Here is a 17189-nt window from a genome sequence, read left to right on the forward strand (position 1 = left end):
TAAATATATTTTTGCTAATAACTATTTGTTTATTTATACTCCACAAAAATATAGGAAAAACACGACTAAAACAAACATACGCCCAATGCTTTTATTCTACAACATTTTTTAAGAGTCGCTAATAATATTTCAGTGTCATGTCAAAAATAAATATTCGACTTTATAAAAAAATGACGACATCTAAACTTTACATGAAAGTTCCCGAGTTGCTGTTTTAAATCCTCAACCGCTTCCTACGCGCAGCCCTGGGTGTAAATGAGTTCTAGTAAGTTTAAGTTAAAACCGAGAGGTTGGTGTTTCGCCTTTAAGAGTTAAGAAACTTGAAACCTTGTTTGCGCAACAATCAGTGCAGCTCACAGCCGCCAAAGTGTCTAGACTAGCACATGATGGTAGTCAGCCAATGGCTCCACCGCTCTCCTCGGGGGCCCCGCGTGTGTGTGTGTGTGTGTGGGTCTGTGTCTGCGTGTGTGCGCGTGAGGAAGCGAAGGGGGGCGAGAAAAGAGAGAGAAACGGGGAAAGAAAGGGATCCGGGCTGCAGTTTGCTTTAGATGTGAGTAGAGGAGCACGAGCGCGTTCCGCCGCGGATTGATCCTCCACGTAGTTTCAGCCTCGCATGGATATTTTGTTGGGATTGTAATGAAAGAAGCGCACTGACATTTGACGAAGACGGATCCCGACTTTCAGTGCATTTCCCTGGGATTAAATCGCCTCGAAGTACCTCATGCTCGACGTGCCGGCGTGAAAAAAGTAGATTCGAGCTTGTTAAAGTCCGAAACTCTCCGAGTCCGCGGGTCACCGTCTTTGGCCGAAGGCTGCGGCTTCTGGATTATGATCCTAAGTGTGTTACGCGATTTGATTATGTATCCTATGATTTTTAATCGTTCATAACATATAAACAATCCACTCCGCAGCGGTTCTGGATAATTAATCACAGTTTCACCTGCTGGGGCTTTTTTTTACGGTATAATCGGATTAGCGAATGCATTTTAATCAGAATGTTTCAGTGCGTTTGCTGCGAGGTTTTGTAGTAGATGCAACAAAACAGTCTTGACTCTAATGTTGCGGCTTTGCCACCAATGCTCGTCGGTTCGCTGTGCAGGCTTTGCACGGCGGTTCACAGACATTAATGTTTTGCACCGACCGCACAAGTCTCTGTAATATTCGGGTATCCGTAGAAGAGTAAACCCCCTTATAGATTGTCAGGTTGTCGTATGTTCAGGACGAAACGCTCAGGTCTTGTGCGGCGACTCTGGAGAAGCCGTTTGATCCCAGATAAAGAGGGGGAAGATGGAAATGGCAAAAGTAGTGAGGGCTGTAGGGACGACGTGTTCGGCACCAACCCGGAGAAAATTCCCAAAACGGAGTTCAGACCGATGACCCCTAGCGGGTCTGTTCTGCGGGACTCGGGGGGTGTGCGCACGCGGAGCCCCGTGGAGAGCAGCGGCGCGGGGGGCCGGTCGGACCAAGACGGGGCCGCGGCGCGCGTCCCGGAGCAGGGGAGCCCCCGCTCCCGGCACGACAGCGACTGCAGGACGGTGACGTGCTGCTTATTCAAAGACCGGGACCACTCCGAGCTCCGGGCTCCAGACGCGGCCCAGGGCACCGGGGACCCGGCGTCGTGTCACCTCGTGCTGCGGACCCTGGGACCAGGCGACGGCGGCTCCCCCGAGGCGCGCGAGGCGATGCCGCGCGCCGTGCTGGAGCAGGAGCTGAAGGCGGCCACGTACTCGCTCCTGAAGCGGCTGAAGGAGCGGGCGCTGGACACGCTACTGGAGGCGGTGGAGTCCAGGGGAGGGATGCCGAGCGACTGTGTTTTGATTTCCCGCACAGAGCTGAGGCTGGGCGGGCACGCGGCGTCCCCGCAGCTGCTCGTGTGCAAACTGTACCGCTGGTCCGACCTGCAGCACTCGGCCCAGCTTAAACCACTCTGTGAGTGCAAGAGCTTCGGGGCCTCGGACAGTCCGTCAGTGTGCTGCAACCCGTATCACTACAGCCGGCTCTGTGGGCCAGGTAAGAGCACCACCCTGCTGCACATATCTATATCTATATATGCATATAGTGTCTACGGTCTGCAGTGCAAAGGCTTTGATAAATTCTTGATTATGAGTTGATTTGGCGACGTAAATGTGATGCATTCTGCTGATTTGGGAGTTTGCTGTTATTCTGTTAAAGGCGTGGACTCGTGCCTTTTCTCCTTTACACTCTCCTTAATTAATATCCCAAACACTACTCTATGTCTCCAGTGTCAGCGTCTCCTGTGTGACCGTGAGACCTGCTTTCCTGTAGGCTGAGACCTGCAGCATATGACTCACACCACATTGTATAGACTCATTCCGATGTTTAGATCCCGGGCTATGTTGTATTTAGGTTTTGTTTTTGTGCTGCAGGCCTTGCCTTGTTTTAACAATCAACGAGCTATCTATGGCACGCCCTCCCTGACCTATATTAAACAGATTAAATTTTGGCCGCCCTGCGATTTGGCAAACCTCACGCTCCGTCCACTCGACCCCGCTGACCCGAGGACAACGCGCGGTATCATGTGTAAGGATGCGAGCGTCAGGATTTCTGTGTCCTCGCTGGCGCAGGAGGTGGATTTTCCATAACATGCATGTTTACTAGAGCCAGCTGGCTGTGACAAGCACTTCAAAGTCATAAGTCAACAATATTAGAATTTATAGCAGGCAAATGTGGAAAACTGATGTGCATTTGGCTCTGGCGTCCTGCCGTACTGTCTGATCCCATCACATGTGATTATATAGAGGTTGAATGTTTTTTTTTGTTAGTCTGGATAGACTGTGCTAAATGCAAAGAATATGAAATTTGTTCCCCCCAGTGAAGTGGATGTCCGCCTGTGATATATGTGATTCTTCTCACTGAAACTAGCAGGATGAATTGTAAGCGGAGGGAGTGGGACACATGCCCCATGCTGGGGCTAAGGCTCGTAGTAGACATAGCTCACATGCGCTCATGCGTGGCCCGATAGAGCTGGTATTTCTTTCATGCTATTCAAGAAGGGGCGCTCGGAATCAAGACCTTAATCACTTGTTTTTACTTTGTTTGCCAATGGAAAAGTAGGAAGGCTAGAACTATGTAAGATTCAATATGTGCACATGTGAAAAGAGAGATGTGAAAGGAAATCGAACAACAATTAGCGGTCAAGTATTCAGTGAAAGTGCGTCTCAGTATTTGATTTTAAGACTTGTTTCAAAGTAAGAGCAGCCTCGGTTTTCGCATTGAGCATTCAGGAGAATAGAACTGTGTATAATGTGTGGCCGAGAGCTTGGATTTAAGTGGACAAAAACTTTTTCCTTTCATTTTGCCAGGCATTATGCTTTTTGAATGAGATCAGTTTCAAGTTGCGCTTTAAAAGCCCTTTTGTCCTAAGGAGGTCCCCTCATGCTATTTAGGTGAAGGAGTGGTGATAATATACAGTTTGCATACTACTGGCGCCAGACTGACTAGCTGTGTATCTGAGTGACTGAGTTCAGATCCTGGCAATTACTGCCGCCACTCTTAAAGGACCCGCTGCTATTATGCTTTTCTCCTTCCCCTTTTTCTCTGTAGGCGAGGTCACAGTGCGCTCGCAAAGTTTTCTTTCCTTTGTGTTTTCCTTCGTGGGCAAGTTGCTCTCTGCGTTTCTGCTCGTGTGATTAAATAAAGTCAGGGCATTTGAATAAAGCGAAGTTAAAAAGGGAAGATTTGATCAGATTTACGCCCAACTAGATGTTTGGTTAGTGAGTCTGTGGTTGTAGCAGCAGCTGCTTCAGTTGATTATTATGTGCTCCAGATAATGGAACAGTTTTACTTTATCTTAAATGTGGTTCCAGATATTTAGTTCTATTGGGGTGTTGTTTAAAATGTAGTGTAGAAAGATTTGTAGAATAGGGTAATTACAGTAACTGTGTTGACCTATGCAGCAAAAAAATCATTTCCATTGATCTTTAAGTTGATTAACATTGTTATTTTGTGTTACAGAGTCACCCCCACCGCCTTATTCGAGGCTTTCCCCTAATGAAGAACATAAGCCACTGGGTAAGTGACAGATGTACCGCCGGGCTCTGTGGTACCGGAACTAGTGTTTCTCCTACCTGATCTTTGATAAAATAGGCATTTTTACGAGCGTTCACCGCCTGCCAGTCACATTAGCATGTGGCCCAGCGTCGTCATGCCGGGCAGAGGCCTATGGTGTGGACAGTGTTTGTTGTGCTGGGACTCTGGAGCCTGGCTGCTAGCTATGGCTACAAGCCCCAGTACAGCTGATGTTTCTGGCGGCATCTGAGGGGATGTCATCAGGTAGAACCCATTAGTGAAGCTGCACTGTTTGTTTTCCACACTGGGATGGAGCCCAACTGGCGTGTCCCAGTTTGATCGTTTCCACGTTGAAACGAGAAGCAGACTGATGCAGCTGCTGTAGTTGTGACCGTCAGACGATGAAGAGGTCATTTTTGCTTTATTCCCCACAGATCTGTCAGACTCCACATTGTCTTACACTGAAACCGAGGCAGCCAGCTCACCAAACATCACACCGGGGGAATTCTCAGGTGGGTGTGTTTCTCCAACTGTCACCGGTTACCTAATAATTAGTGTCTTCCAAACATGTCTTAAACAGATTTAAGAAATTAATTGTTCCCTGAAGTTTAGTCTGTGATAGTTCATTTGTTGTGCAGAGGATATTTGTATTAAGACACCGATTTCAGGCTTGGAACACGGTGTCCGACATGTAGTAAATGCAACAAAACTAGGTTCTGTGCTGATGTGTGGCTGCTCGTGTCATGTCTTCATACATTTGTGTGCATTGTAAGTCTTAACACGTCCTCATCTGGGCATACAAGCTCTATATGAAAGTCCTTTAGCCTGTGATTCACTGTGTTATGGCAGCAATAAGTCAGCGACACTCCTGTGTGCGTGGCCTTGGAATGGTTAAATAAAGCCTTGCTGAAAAGAAAAGGGAGGTGTACTTGAGCAGCAGTCCATAGCTGTGGTCTGCTCGGCTGTGGAGTGTAACTGGATGAACACACAACTCACGAAGGTCATTTCAGTTTGATGTTGTACTTTATTCCTCCTCATTACGGGCCATTATGAGCAGCCCCAGCTTTAAAGATAAAGGTTTCATTGTGAGCGGTGCTGAGGTTCAGCGGGGCGTGTGTGTTGGTCACAGAGCTGGCCTCCCCTCCTCTGTTTTTCTTTCAGAAATATTTGAGTGGGATCAAACTGTAATAAGATCCAAGCTTGCGCAGAAACACACACACACACACACAGGCACACACGAGCGCACACTGACGTTGGCGTGAACGTGCACAGACCCTCGCGTGTACGACTCTATCCAGCCTGGCTGTGAGTGGGCTGCAGGGAGGGGAAGGGCTCAGGGAAATGGAGCTGCTCCTGTGAATGGGGCCACACCAAAGGAAGCAAGTAGAAACAGTCCGGTCCTATGATTTGAAATGAAGCGCTCCTTTCTCGTGGCATAGACTAAGCCCCCCCCCCCCCCCCCCCCCCCCCCCCACCACCACCACCACCACCTTTATGCTCCCACAGCCAACATGAACAGTATCATGTGGACGGGGCGTCAGAGCCCTCATTTTGTGGCTGGTAGGGAGCAGCACTTCCTGTTGGAGGCTCTGCCATGGCTCAGGGGCCCGGACACATGCACAGTGGACATGGCTACCTGGCAGTGCCGCGTTCGGCCCCCTCCTCCCCGGTACACATGCTGTCACCACCTCAGCATGGCCCGGCGACACTCCCTGAGTCAACAAATGAGGGGCTTGTCGGAGCGCGCACCACAATTCCTCAGAGGCTGTGGTGAGGAGGGAGGATCTCCACACGCTAGGCTTCGGTTTCTTCCCACTGCGCCGGCGCTCGCACGGGCCGGGCCGGGCCGGTGTTCAGATCGGTGACTGTCGGTGAGACTTGGACCCCGCGAGGGGTGGCAGCTTCGCCGGGCTGCGCAGTTTGTCTCCGATTGTGCGGCAGATGGCCTCCAAAGCGGTTGTGTAGCTTTAAAGTCAAAGAGGGGCCGTGTTGAGTGGAACAAACCATCTTGTCACTGGTACAGATTGTCCAACTGGGCCGTGCCCTGGAGTTTGGAGCCCATTGCGGGCCTGGAATACGTGCTGTTGACCCGGAGGTGACTTCCCTGTGATTCACCCCGTTCGATAGCGAGACAGGAGTTCTACAGGATCCAGACTCCACCCTTCACACATGAACAAGTAAACCTCTTAAAAGCAAGTCTAGGGGGCACTGAGTGGGTGGGGTGCAACTAATCAACTACCGTTTACAGCCCAGGGCTGCAGACGGAACCATTGAAGATTCCTGTGCATCCTATGACAGAGAGACAAATCAGAACTAAACCTTTGATTTACAATATAGAAATGTTATATAGAAATATATGTTGAGGGGAACGTAGCAGTACAGCTGCTTCAGGTTACGTAGTGTGTCCTTCCTCTGTTGTTGCTACATGAATGTGTATATGGAACCCTCAGCCCTGGCTTAAAGCATGCGTGCAGACTCTATTGCTGTCGCAGTGCGATGCTGGTGTCTTTAGTTAGACTCCCAGGGACGGATTTAAACACAGTGTGTCACAGACGAGCCCCCCAGCCACTGGGTGATGTCTTTTTACGTCTTGAGTCAGCCCAGCTTTAGGGCCCGCTCATACATAGTGTACCTTGGTGCTGCGTGTCAGGGAATGTGTTTTTGCTGGTGCTGCCCCCCCCTCCGCCCCCCAGTCTGCCCGCACACCTGTTTCCTCGCAGCCTGGGCCTTGTCGTGTGGACATCGGAGCAAAGCCCTTTGAAGCAGACCTCATTGCTTCCTGTATGACTGTCTGAGGGGGTGTTTTCCCCCTACGCAGGGACTTTATTATGTCAGTCATGTTGCCTGCAACACCGGTGGTTCCGAGTTTATTACCTCTTCGTTATACTGCTCCTCCGGCGCGTGCGCTCAATATGAGAAAAGAAGCGTCCGAAGCGCAGTGGACGATGTGGGCCTCTCCTCCGCGCCTGGTTCAGGCCATTGTAGGATCACGGCTCCAGTGTGCTTACATTCTTCAGTCGTCAGAGGTTGTGTCCTCAACCGAGAGGAATTTGTCAGCATAATACCGTGTGCACACGCTCATGTTGGTGCGAGTTCAGTTCACCAGAGTGAATTAAGGGGCTCCCTCGGATTTGCTGGGTCAAGTGACCAGAGGACACACTGTGTGACCCAAGTCCCTGTCGGGGTTTTTTTTTTTTTTTTCAAATGTTCGTCTTTCCTCCGCCTTCCTGGGGATCTAGGAAAGTTTTACCACAGGGATGGAAAGACTGAAAGTTGCTGGACGCGGGTGACACAGAGTGCTCTCCTCTCCTCCGCCTGCCGTCCTCGCTGTGAAGGAAAGGACTGTGCAGCGTCTCTGGCTGTGTCCTGTGTACACAGGTACGGCTTCAGGTCCCCTCTCAAACTGAAAATGGGAAGTCGTCATGTAAGTCAAGCATCAGGCTGTTGTTTGAGGGAAGTCACGGTGTAGAATGGACAGATGCTTAGAATGCAGAAACGCACCCGTGAAGGTTTTTGTGCCTCTGCTGCTCCAGAGTCCTCACAAGTCCTGATGCACGCCGACGTGAGTTCACACACAAAAGCTAAGCAAATTACATAGTGCAGCGAATGCTAATCACAGCCTGCCTGTCTGTCAGGAAGAGGCCAGCGCCAAGCATCAAACCATTCCACTGTCTGTTAGAAGCTTTGGAAATGCATGCAATAATTAGACAGTGTGATAAAGCCATGCTGCGCTCTCCTTCATTACAGCTGATTAGATTGGACCCATACTTGTTGATCTGACTTTGAAGGCATATGATTCTACTTCTGCTAGGAACTAATTAAATAGCATATCTACTGTACACATCTGACAGGATTTGGGATGGATTGCACCGCTGCTTTGGTCTGAAATGTGTCGTTAGGATTTTCCATATTAGATCATCATTTCAGCTCGTGGCAGTGCTCTGGGTATTTTATGGAAAGCTCTTTTTAAGTTTCTCTCCTGAGCTTAAGTGTGATGCTGAGTGACATAATGTCGGTGACATCATTTACAACACACCCAAATCCATTGGTTGAATTCTAATAACCACCCTTTCGCACCTCTATGCTTTTTAATTACTTTATGATGCACTGTGTTCACTATATACACGCTACAACCCCACTGACTCTGCAAAGCTCACAAGTAGCATGAGGTCTGATGCATCAGCATGTCAGCAATGTCCTCCTCCCCGTCTCGAGGCGCGAGCCCCCTCCTCCGTCCCACAGACCCCAGACCGATTCAACTTGGGATCATCTCCCCCTGCAGCCTGGCACACGGCCTCAGGTTTCCACCGCAGCCCAGAGCCTTCCCAGTGCCTGGCCGCCCACACTCCCTCAGGAGCCCCAATGCTCCAGGATACGGGATGTGGAAATAATGTGACTCGAGTGCTTCCACCCTGCCTCCCGAAATCAGGTTTTGCGGATTGTTTATTTGAGGGGAAGGAGGCCTCAGACAAACATCCTGTTTTAAAAAGCTCCATAGGTTTTGTAGCAGTGCAGAGCAGTGAATTGCCCCTTTGACAGTGGGGGGAGACAGAGGAATGTTGAAGAGAAGGCCAGCATCTCTGGGGGCACGAGGGGGCTCTTCTCACCCATTGGCCAGGTCCAGGTCTCACAGTTCATGCTATGCTACACACATATGCTCCATTCCCTGTGTAGCGGTGCAGGGCCCGTACCCACAGTCCTCGTCTCAAGTATCCGTTCCTGTCCTGGGAGACTGGCTTCCGTTTCCCCTTACGTAACACGCATACACACAGAGAATAAGCCATTGATAAGAACGATAAGGCCATTTTTCATTTTCCCTTTCTCAGCATTGTTGTACTATGATGTGTCAGAAACCCTCTTTTTCTGGCAGGACTTTGACATTGAAGATCCGCGGTAATCGGTAGTCCTCCGTGTGTGTGTGTGTGTGTGTGTGTGTGTGTGTGTGTGTGTGTGTGTGTGTGTGTGTGTGTGTGTGTGTGCGTGTGTGCGTGTGTGCGTGTGTGTGTGTGTGTGTGTGCGTGCGTGTTGCTATTACTGAGATGCATTTCCCTTCCTTTGTTGCACAGGCAGAGGGCTTAGCTGCTTCAGGGCCACTCGCTGAATTCGCTCTAATTCTCAGTCACAACTTGCAGCACGGGTCCAGAGCGCAGTGAGGTAATGTGACCTCTCCGTGCACAGTGAAAGCCATGCTAATCTAAAGCAGCCCTTGGCCTGAAACCCCTAACATGTCAACAGAAACTAGCCTGCTGAGCTTCGTATTTATCTGTCTCTGCTTGGCAAGCCACCGCGGTGCCAGAGCCGCTGCGTGTTTGACTAACTTCTGAAAGGCTCCCAGATAAAGATTAATCTACCGCCTCATACACGAGTGCGAGTCTCAGCTCACAGTGCTGCGCTTGTAACTCCAAGCAGCTTTTTATTTATTCGAGTGTTCGGCGCGGATAAGGCCCACTGTGTTTCACTTTGGGGCTCGCCACACAGGAGTACAGCCAGTAGAAATAACAGGAGGTGCTCTCCACTATAATTTTTGCCCTATATTCTGCCTCAGCAAACAAAGTGCGTGAGCTAATCTTGTCGTGTGCTCAGGGAGGGCTGCTGTTGCCATCTTGACTCACTTCACACCACAGCTCGGCACCGGCCTCCGCCAATGGCTCCATTCACCAGCTCAGGGCACCGGGTTACAGCAACAAATAAAGCGTGTGCAATGCCATTAAAAATGTATGGAATGCCCAACTGTTGGTTTAGTGTTTTCGCGCGCCTCCTCTCAAGGCTGAGAGAGGGAACAATGCTCCGTTTGAGCCGGCCACTATAAATGTGGCTGCCATGCGTCGCCTGGCAGAGGCTGGTGACTGAGGTGCCAGTTTTGGATGCTGCTTTTATATTCTGGCCATTTTGCAGACAAACTTAAATCCAGACTTTGGCCTCGGTCAAGTACGGTTTGGGCTCGAGGTCCGATTACTGGGGAAAACGGACCGAACACTTAGCCCTAACCCCAGTTGACCGTATGGCTGAACGTATGGCTGTCCGTGGTTTAATTTAGAATAGCCAGCCGTTCTTGGAGCTTCCAGAATGCTGTGTGTGGATTAACCGCAGAGGCCTGTGTCATTTGACATCTCTACACACACCTTCTACAGGCCGAGGCTGCATAAGAGCCCAGCGTGGACCCGTCGGAGGCATCCAGGCCTGATCCGTTATACTCTCTCGCTCCCTTCTCTGTGCTCTCATTCTTCTATCTTGTCCTTTTGTGCAGAAAACTATTATTTTTCCAGCAAACACCTCAGAAGGTCCATCGGCTCACGCTCAGGTATATTATTACCCCAGCGCGTCCTAGTACATGTGTCCTCAACTCGAGAATACAATTTATACCCTGGGATCAAGTCCTAATAGTCATCATAAACATGCTCATTGATTATGTTCCCTGGAGAAAAGTCTATTTACTTTTGCAATGTCTTTTTTTACTTAGCTTTTATTTGTGTGCCTTTCTGAAGTCTTGGCTTTGTGTCTCAGTACGTGCAGTCAGGCTGTCGCATTTCAGGGTACGGTTTAGATTAGAGGTCTGGCTGTAGCTTCCCCCTCTTCCCCTCTCTGTGACTGCCAGCACATAATTTACTTAATGAAATCCTGCCATTCCCTTTAGCGTTGAGATTTTTTGCAGATGCTGACAGGGAAGGACTTTGTGAATTATTGCAAATGTTCGCTGCTGCATTTTTAATGACCGTCTTGCTTGTTGTGAACGGGCCGTCTTGTCGGAGATGGTGGAAACAGTTGTCTTTGTTTTGGGAGCTGGTGTCTGCAGGCCTGCGGTGGAGCAGTGTGGGTTACAGCCCAGCAAGTGTTGTGATTGAAACAGAAACTCCGGTGCCACATTATCCTGACAGAACACATTCTCCTCACAGACTCTGATCCACTGGTCCGATCAATAGAAAACCGTTGTTTGAGCGGCAGCTGTGCCCATCATAGCTGCTCCACCTCGCCGGCCACTGGAAACCATATTCCTACCTTTCGCCTTAAATTAGTCCAACTAATATAACCCGTAATAATAGAGCCCCTTGTTATTGTTCATTTGAAGCCGAGCTTTGAGCACAGCTTGCACATACAGACCAGCTGGAGGTTGTAGAGTCCACAACAAAATGATTTATTAGTTGAGTTTAAAGCGTTTTCACATAACGTGAGCTGGTGTGACCTTCTTAGATACCTAAAGGGCCAGAAAGTAAGCAGCCTCCTTGCCGAACCCCCACCCGCCCATAGTCCTAAGCAGAAGAGGAAGTCAGGAGGCACAACGGGGAGGGGGTGGGGGTTCAGGAATGCGCAGGGTCTCCTCTTCTCAGGCGCTTCAGTCGACTTGGCTGGAACCTTCCTTGCACACTCGCAAACAAACACACTCCTCACACGCGCGCACACAAACAGGTTGTGCGAGGAGGTGAAAGGGCGCCGCCACCCAGCAGGATGTTCGCTGAGTGTTTTGCTTTCAGTGCTCTCTCATAGGCTGCTGGCCTTTAAGGCCGCCTGTACATACGACGTTCACACACACACACACACACACACACACACACACACACACACACACACACACACACACACACACACACACACACACACACACACACACACAGCTCTTACAGGGCTCTCGTGGACCTCGCTTCCATCACCGTCACTTGCAGCACTTTGGAGGAAACTCTCTTCCCATGAAAAGAAGGAGTCGCCTCTCAGCTTCTGACCCGTGCGCCGAGACGGCTCCTCCATATGAGCCTCCTGAGCTTCCTGTGTTTTTTACACCCTCTGTTATTTATTGATTCAATTTATGGATTCTGTTAGTTATCTGCTATCAAGGGTACAGCGCTTTTCCTCCCTCGTGGGGTCATCCTGAAACAGAAACAGAGGGAAAGTGGAGAGGAAGTGGATGACAATGTAAAGCATTCCCATTGTGACCAGAAATCCTTGTTGACTGGATTCAGTTTCTCTGGCTCTCATGGTGTTTTCTCCCAGCACATATCTCTCTTCCTTTACTTCTCCCTCCCTCTCCCTCTCCCTCTCCGCAGAAAAAGGCCAGACCTCAGGGAGAAAAATCCATAGACAAATAGGAGCAGCTCCAGTTAGCGTGTCCGTCTGATAAAGCCGACTTTGATGGCAGCGATAGCCCAGACGCCAGCCTAAATGTGGCCTTCTCAGGGGTTGTAGTGAACCATTGTCCTCGGAATTAAAACCACATTACTTTCTGAAAAGGAGGCACAGGCTGTAGCTGCAGTTTGTTGCTTTAGTTAAATGCCGTCGTATTAAGGAGACGCTGAAACGCATCGAGACATTTAAAGTTTTTCTACCGACACACTCACACACATGCACCCGGGCTGCATTCCCCTCCTCACCGCCGTCCCCGCAGCCTATCAGTTCATTGGTAGAGCCTAATAGCTGGTGGGGAATCTAATCCTTGGCACAGGATGAGAGGCTGCCGCTCCCCCTCCTCTCGTTGCCGCCCTCCTCCCCTCGACTGCTTCTTCAAGCAACGGGCAGAAAGTCTTTTTCCCTCTCTCTCTCTACCTTTCGCAGGAATGCGCACACCTCGGCTCCCGGCTCTGGATTACGGGCGATGAAGTGTAATGGAGGCGGCCCGGGAGCTTGGTGGGGAGATGTTAGCACGGAGGGGAAGCTGTTGTTTGTCTGCCTGTCCCTGACACTCGGCCTCCCATTCATCTCACTCCAAGGCTGCCGAGCTGTGTTTACCCCGGGGCAGCTCTTTTCTGCTGCTCCGTCTGCCCTTTTTCCCCCTCCTTTCATGCTGTCTTTAAAAGCCTTACTGGATGATCATCAAGGATTGCCATTGAAACTTTCAAGCCCCTATTTTTGTGTACTTAGTAGTAATTATCCAGATTTGCCCTCAAGTGCAAAGAACTTGTAACGGGGCGATCTGCTCTTTTCCATATGTAAACCTGTGGAAAGGCTCGGGCAAGTTGTGCTCACCAAAGCTGTAATTAAGGGCTGTGTTAATGACATGTTGGTCTTTACTCCTGATAGAGAAAAACATATTTAATAGCTATAATCATTATCTGCTTTTGGAGTTTGTTTTGCCCGTGGTAATCACAGCAGCCCAGTTTATCTTTATTGGTCTAATGTAACAGTACATCGTCTCATTTACTCAACTACTGCACTTAAGCTTGAATAACTTCACAGTTCAACTCTTTACAGCTTATAAAATATGTTGCACTGTTACAAACAATACTGTCAATAACAATATTAAAACCAGCCCAGGGAACACATTTCACATGGTTTCCTTGGGACTCAGTGAAGTTTTTGGACTTGCATTCATTAAATATTGTTTGAATCCTGTAAAGGTACATTTAAATATCTGCAGGTTTATGTGGTTGCGTTGGGCGCTGGAGTTGATGAACTCCTGGTGTGTGCAGATCGTGGCCTCCGGCTTCAGCGAGAGGAAGTGTAGTGGCCACTTTGTGGCTGTGTTCATTGACTCAGAGACTGACACTAAGAGGGGAGGCTTTTGAGAATAAAATAACAATAATAACATGCGCTACTATTCTAATGGGTAAACGTAGCTGTTAAAAGGTGGCAAGGTTAAATGAATGCAGAGCACCAGTAATTGCTCCCAGCCCATCATGACTCCACCCTGAACAGACCCAGAGCCCAACGTTGAGTGAAAGAGAGTTGGTGGAGACACAGAGTCATATCACAGAGAGATATAAGATTAGTACCAGCCTCTGGTCATCTAATAATAATTGGCCCTGATTTAATACTCCCCTTTCTTTAAAGGTACTTTAAGGAGCATCTAAACATGCTTGAAACAGCAGGGCAAAACTTGGGGTTGAGCAAACTCAAGTAGAAAACATTCCAACAGCTTGGAAACTGGTAGCGGCTCTGCTCAGGTGACGAGTTCCTAATGAGTCCTTCTCTGAGCTTTGGCCCAACTCGCACCACTTCACCCAAACACAGCACAAAGACGCAGCCGTGCTGCTACTCTACATGTGCCAAACGCACACGTGTGTGCGTTTGGCACATGTAGACACTTAAAAGAACAGGGTGACAGGAAAAAGCCTGGCTCAGTGCGTTCCCTCAGGCTCAGGCTTAACATTAGATACATTACTAACCTTTGTCCTGCTCACTCCTCTCCCTGGGCCCGGTCTCACCGCCACCTTTGTCTTATGCTTGTGTGAAAACTAGATGCTATTCAGCGAATCGTTTTTCGTTACTCTTCCCTTCTTAAAAGATAGAGGTGGTCGCCGTTTGCCCTTTTGTGAATGTGTGCACAGTTCCAAAGTGAGTTTACCTTGATGTGTGGGCTCCATTTGATTTGAGACAATAGAGGGCTATAAACAAGTTGAGGCTGAGTTCTTTGTGTGGCCGAGCCGCGCTGCAGTAAAAGCTGAGCTCAGAGTGGAGGAGCTGGAGTGTGGAATTCACTAATGGCACATGCATGTTGGGGCCCCTGAAGAGAGGGGGTCATTTCAGCCATCGGTGTGTGCGCAAACACACAGGGAGCCTGTCTGCAGCCTCCCCCCAGCTCGCTCGCTCACTCCCAGCCTCCCCCTCCATGGCACCCAGCCTTCAACCGCCGGGGCTTTCGCTCTGTTTAAGCCCGGTCAACATTTTCGCTAACCTTTGTACAAACTCTACGAGTGTGGGTCACTCAGTAGAAGGCTTTCGTCGGGTGGGAGGTGAGCAGAGCATTTTGTCGGTGTGTGGATCCGCGATGCTCCACCTTAAAGGCGTTTGTTAATGGGGCGGGCGGTCATTAAGCCCTGAGAGCAGAGAGACTGAAAGGAATGGGGCCACAGGCCCAGGCTTTAAATCCTCTGTGCCAATAGACTCTCTGAAGCAAAATAATGGCATCACTCTGTGTGTGAGTTAATGGGAGCTGATAGCATGAAGGCTGGGGGGTCAGCGGGTCACGGTCTTGTGCTAAGTTGTCAGGGAGCTGAATGCCGTCCCTGGGCCCACAGCAGGGGGAAGAGCTGGGGGGAGGGGGAGGGTTACCCCCTGCCTGGCCTTCTCCCGTCACCCCCACTCTTGTGGAATGCGAGGAAGACGAGGGAAGAGGAGAACTACCCTCATTCTCCAGGAGGAAAGGGCGACGGGACGGATGTGAGCTCATGGAACTCTGTGCAGTTTCTGCTTTTTCTTCCTCATTCATCAGCCCCTCTGCTCCCTTTTCCTTCTCACCACAGCGTTTATGAGCAATATAAATGTATGACAGCAACGAGCGGGCTGGACTGAAGCAGGCTCTGAAAGAAGCCAGTGCTGTGTGTCTGTTGAGTATGGCGAAGACAGAAGTCCACCTAGGGAGTAGTAACTCACTTTGGAGTGCTGAGAGCTGTCACTGGAAGGACTGCAGCCATGAAAACCAAATTAACAAGCTGATTTACTGGACAAAGATGTTTAGAAATGAGATGCAACCTTTGTTCTGCTGCAAAGCTTTCTTGAGCACAATTTATTAAAATGCTTTAAGGCAAAACAGATTTTTCCAGCCTTAGTGACAGTAGAAGAACGGAGTGTCATCCAGACTTCATTTTAATGAACATAAGGCGTTTAAAAGTGCCTGCGTGAGCAGCGGTGGCAGGGTTTGTGCTTAGGTGGTCAGTGTTTAATTATGACAGTGCCCTCTAGAGCATAAGCAGGGAAGTACAAGTGTTCAGCAGGGCCGACCCCTCTATCCCCCTCCACTCCCCTAGGATATGTATAGTAGCCGCGTGTGTGTGTGTGTGTGTGTGTGTGTGTGTGTGTGTGTGTGTGTGTGTGTGTGTTGGACGGATATGCATGCAGAGGTATTTATTCACGGCTTACATTTCAATACAGTGCCTGCTTCAGTATTTATAGAGTGGCCATCTGCTCTGGACAATGAAAAGAGATAGTTAATCCCTTAAAACTCAAGCCTTCCTTTTCACCGGGCCTGCTCGCTTTTGTTTTGGTCTTGCCTCACGCCCGTCTCTCTGTGTGTTCCAGATGCCAGTATGTCGCCCGACGCCCCCAAACAGAGCCACTGGTGCAACGTGGCGTACTGGGAGCACCGCACGCGCGTGGGCCGCCTCTACACAGTGTACGAGCACTCTGTCAGCATCTTCTACGATCTACCTCAGGGCACGGGCTTCTGCCTGGGCCAGCTCAACCTGGAGCACCGCAGCAGCACCGTTCAGCGCACGCGCGGCAAAATCGGCTACGGCCTCCTCCTCAGCAAAGAGCCCGACGGCGTCTGGGCCTACAACCGCAGCGATCACCCCATATTTGTCAACTCCCCGACTCTGGACATACCGAACAGCAGAACTCTGGTGGTGCGAAAGGTGATGCCGGGCTACTCCATCAAGGTGTTTGACTACGAGCGCTCATACCTGCTGAGGCACAGCGCAGAGGCCGACCTCCTAGACGGACCCTTTGACCCCAACAGTGTGCGCATCAGCTTTGCTAAGGGCTGGGGCCCCTGCTACTCAAGACAGTTCATCACCTCCTGCCCCTGCTGGCTGGAGATCCTCCTCAACAACCACAGATAACACAGACGGACCCCACAAACTATCCCAAATATCATCTACCTAGATTTAATATAAAGTTTTATATATTATATGAAATATATATTATACTTGTAAATACGGAGTCATTTTTACAATGTAATTATTTATGTATGGTGCAATGTGTATATGGACAAGAGGAAAAACAGAAAATGCACTTTGGCTTATATATATATATTATATATATATATAAATATATATAAAGATAAAGAATCTTTCAATACCAACTTGAGAAATTATACAGCAAAGTTAGGATGAGCCTGGATTTGGTGTATAGTTTTCATATACTGTTAATATCCAGACAAAAAGCTAACACAGTTCACACCTTGATAATAAAGTATTCGCATAATAATTCTCTGTCTGGTCCGAATCATTAGCATTTTTACTCCTCTTCCAGCATCTTACTGTCTGCTTCACACACACGCTGTGAGTATAAAGCTTTGGTGGGCATCTAAGTGTTTTCTACGAGGGTTCCACGTGTCCTTGTGGTCCTAAGGAGCCCTGGTCATGAGTGATGAGAGGTCAGTGTAGGAGGGGACGATGGAGCGGTTCAGGCTCAGCCGTTCAAAGGAACCCCCAGACATCCCCTGCTTCCGACACATCCTCGGCGGCTCCTGGTTTACAGGCCTCAGGTCTCCGCAGGCCGCCGGTCTCACGGTG

The 17189-nt window shown here is 49.5% G+C and overlaps 1 protein-coding gene across 1 annotated transcript; it reads left to right on the plus strand.

The window, feature by feature from the left end:
• Positions 1-403: 403 nt before the first annotated feature.
• On the plus strand, positions 404-16881 carry smad6b (SMAD family member 6b). Its single transcript, XM_029153562.3, has 4 exons — positions 404-2010; positions 3976-4032; positions 4464-4541; positions 15973-16881. The coding sequence occupies exons 1-4, from the start codon at positions 1212-1214 to the stop codon at positions 16512-16514; spliced, it is 1476 nt and encodes a 491-aa protein (XP_029009395.1). The 5' UTR covers positions 404-1211; the 3' UTR covers positions 16515-16881.
• Positions 16882-17189: the final 308 nt, after the last annotated feature.

The sequence above is a fragment of the Betta splendens genome, chromosome 6 (assembly GCF_900634795.4).
Source record: "Betta splendens chromosome 6, fBetSpl5.4, whole genome shotgun sequence".
NCBI classification, from domain to species: domain Eukaryota; kingdom Metazoa; phylum Chordata; class Actinopteri; order Anabantiformes; family Osphronemidae; genus Betta; species Betta splendens.

Excerpts from the sequence above, each read along its gene's own strand:
- smad6b (XM_029153562.3), top strand. The coding sequence starts at position 1,212 with ATGTTCAGGACGAAACGCTCAGGTCTTGTGCGGCGACTCTGGAGAAGC. Across the intron at positions 2,011-3,975 it reads CAGCCGGCTCTGTGGGCCAG|AGTCACCCCCACCGCCTTAT; the intron begins GTAAGAGCACCA and ends TTTGTGTTACAG. Across the intron at positions 4,033-4,463 it reads TGAAGAACATAAGCCACTGG|ATCTGTCAGACTCCACATTG; the intron begins GTAAGTGACAGA and ends TATTCCCCACAG.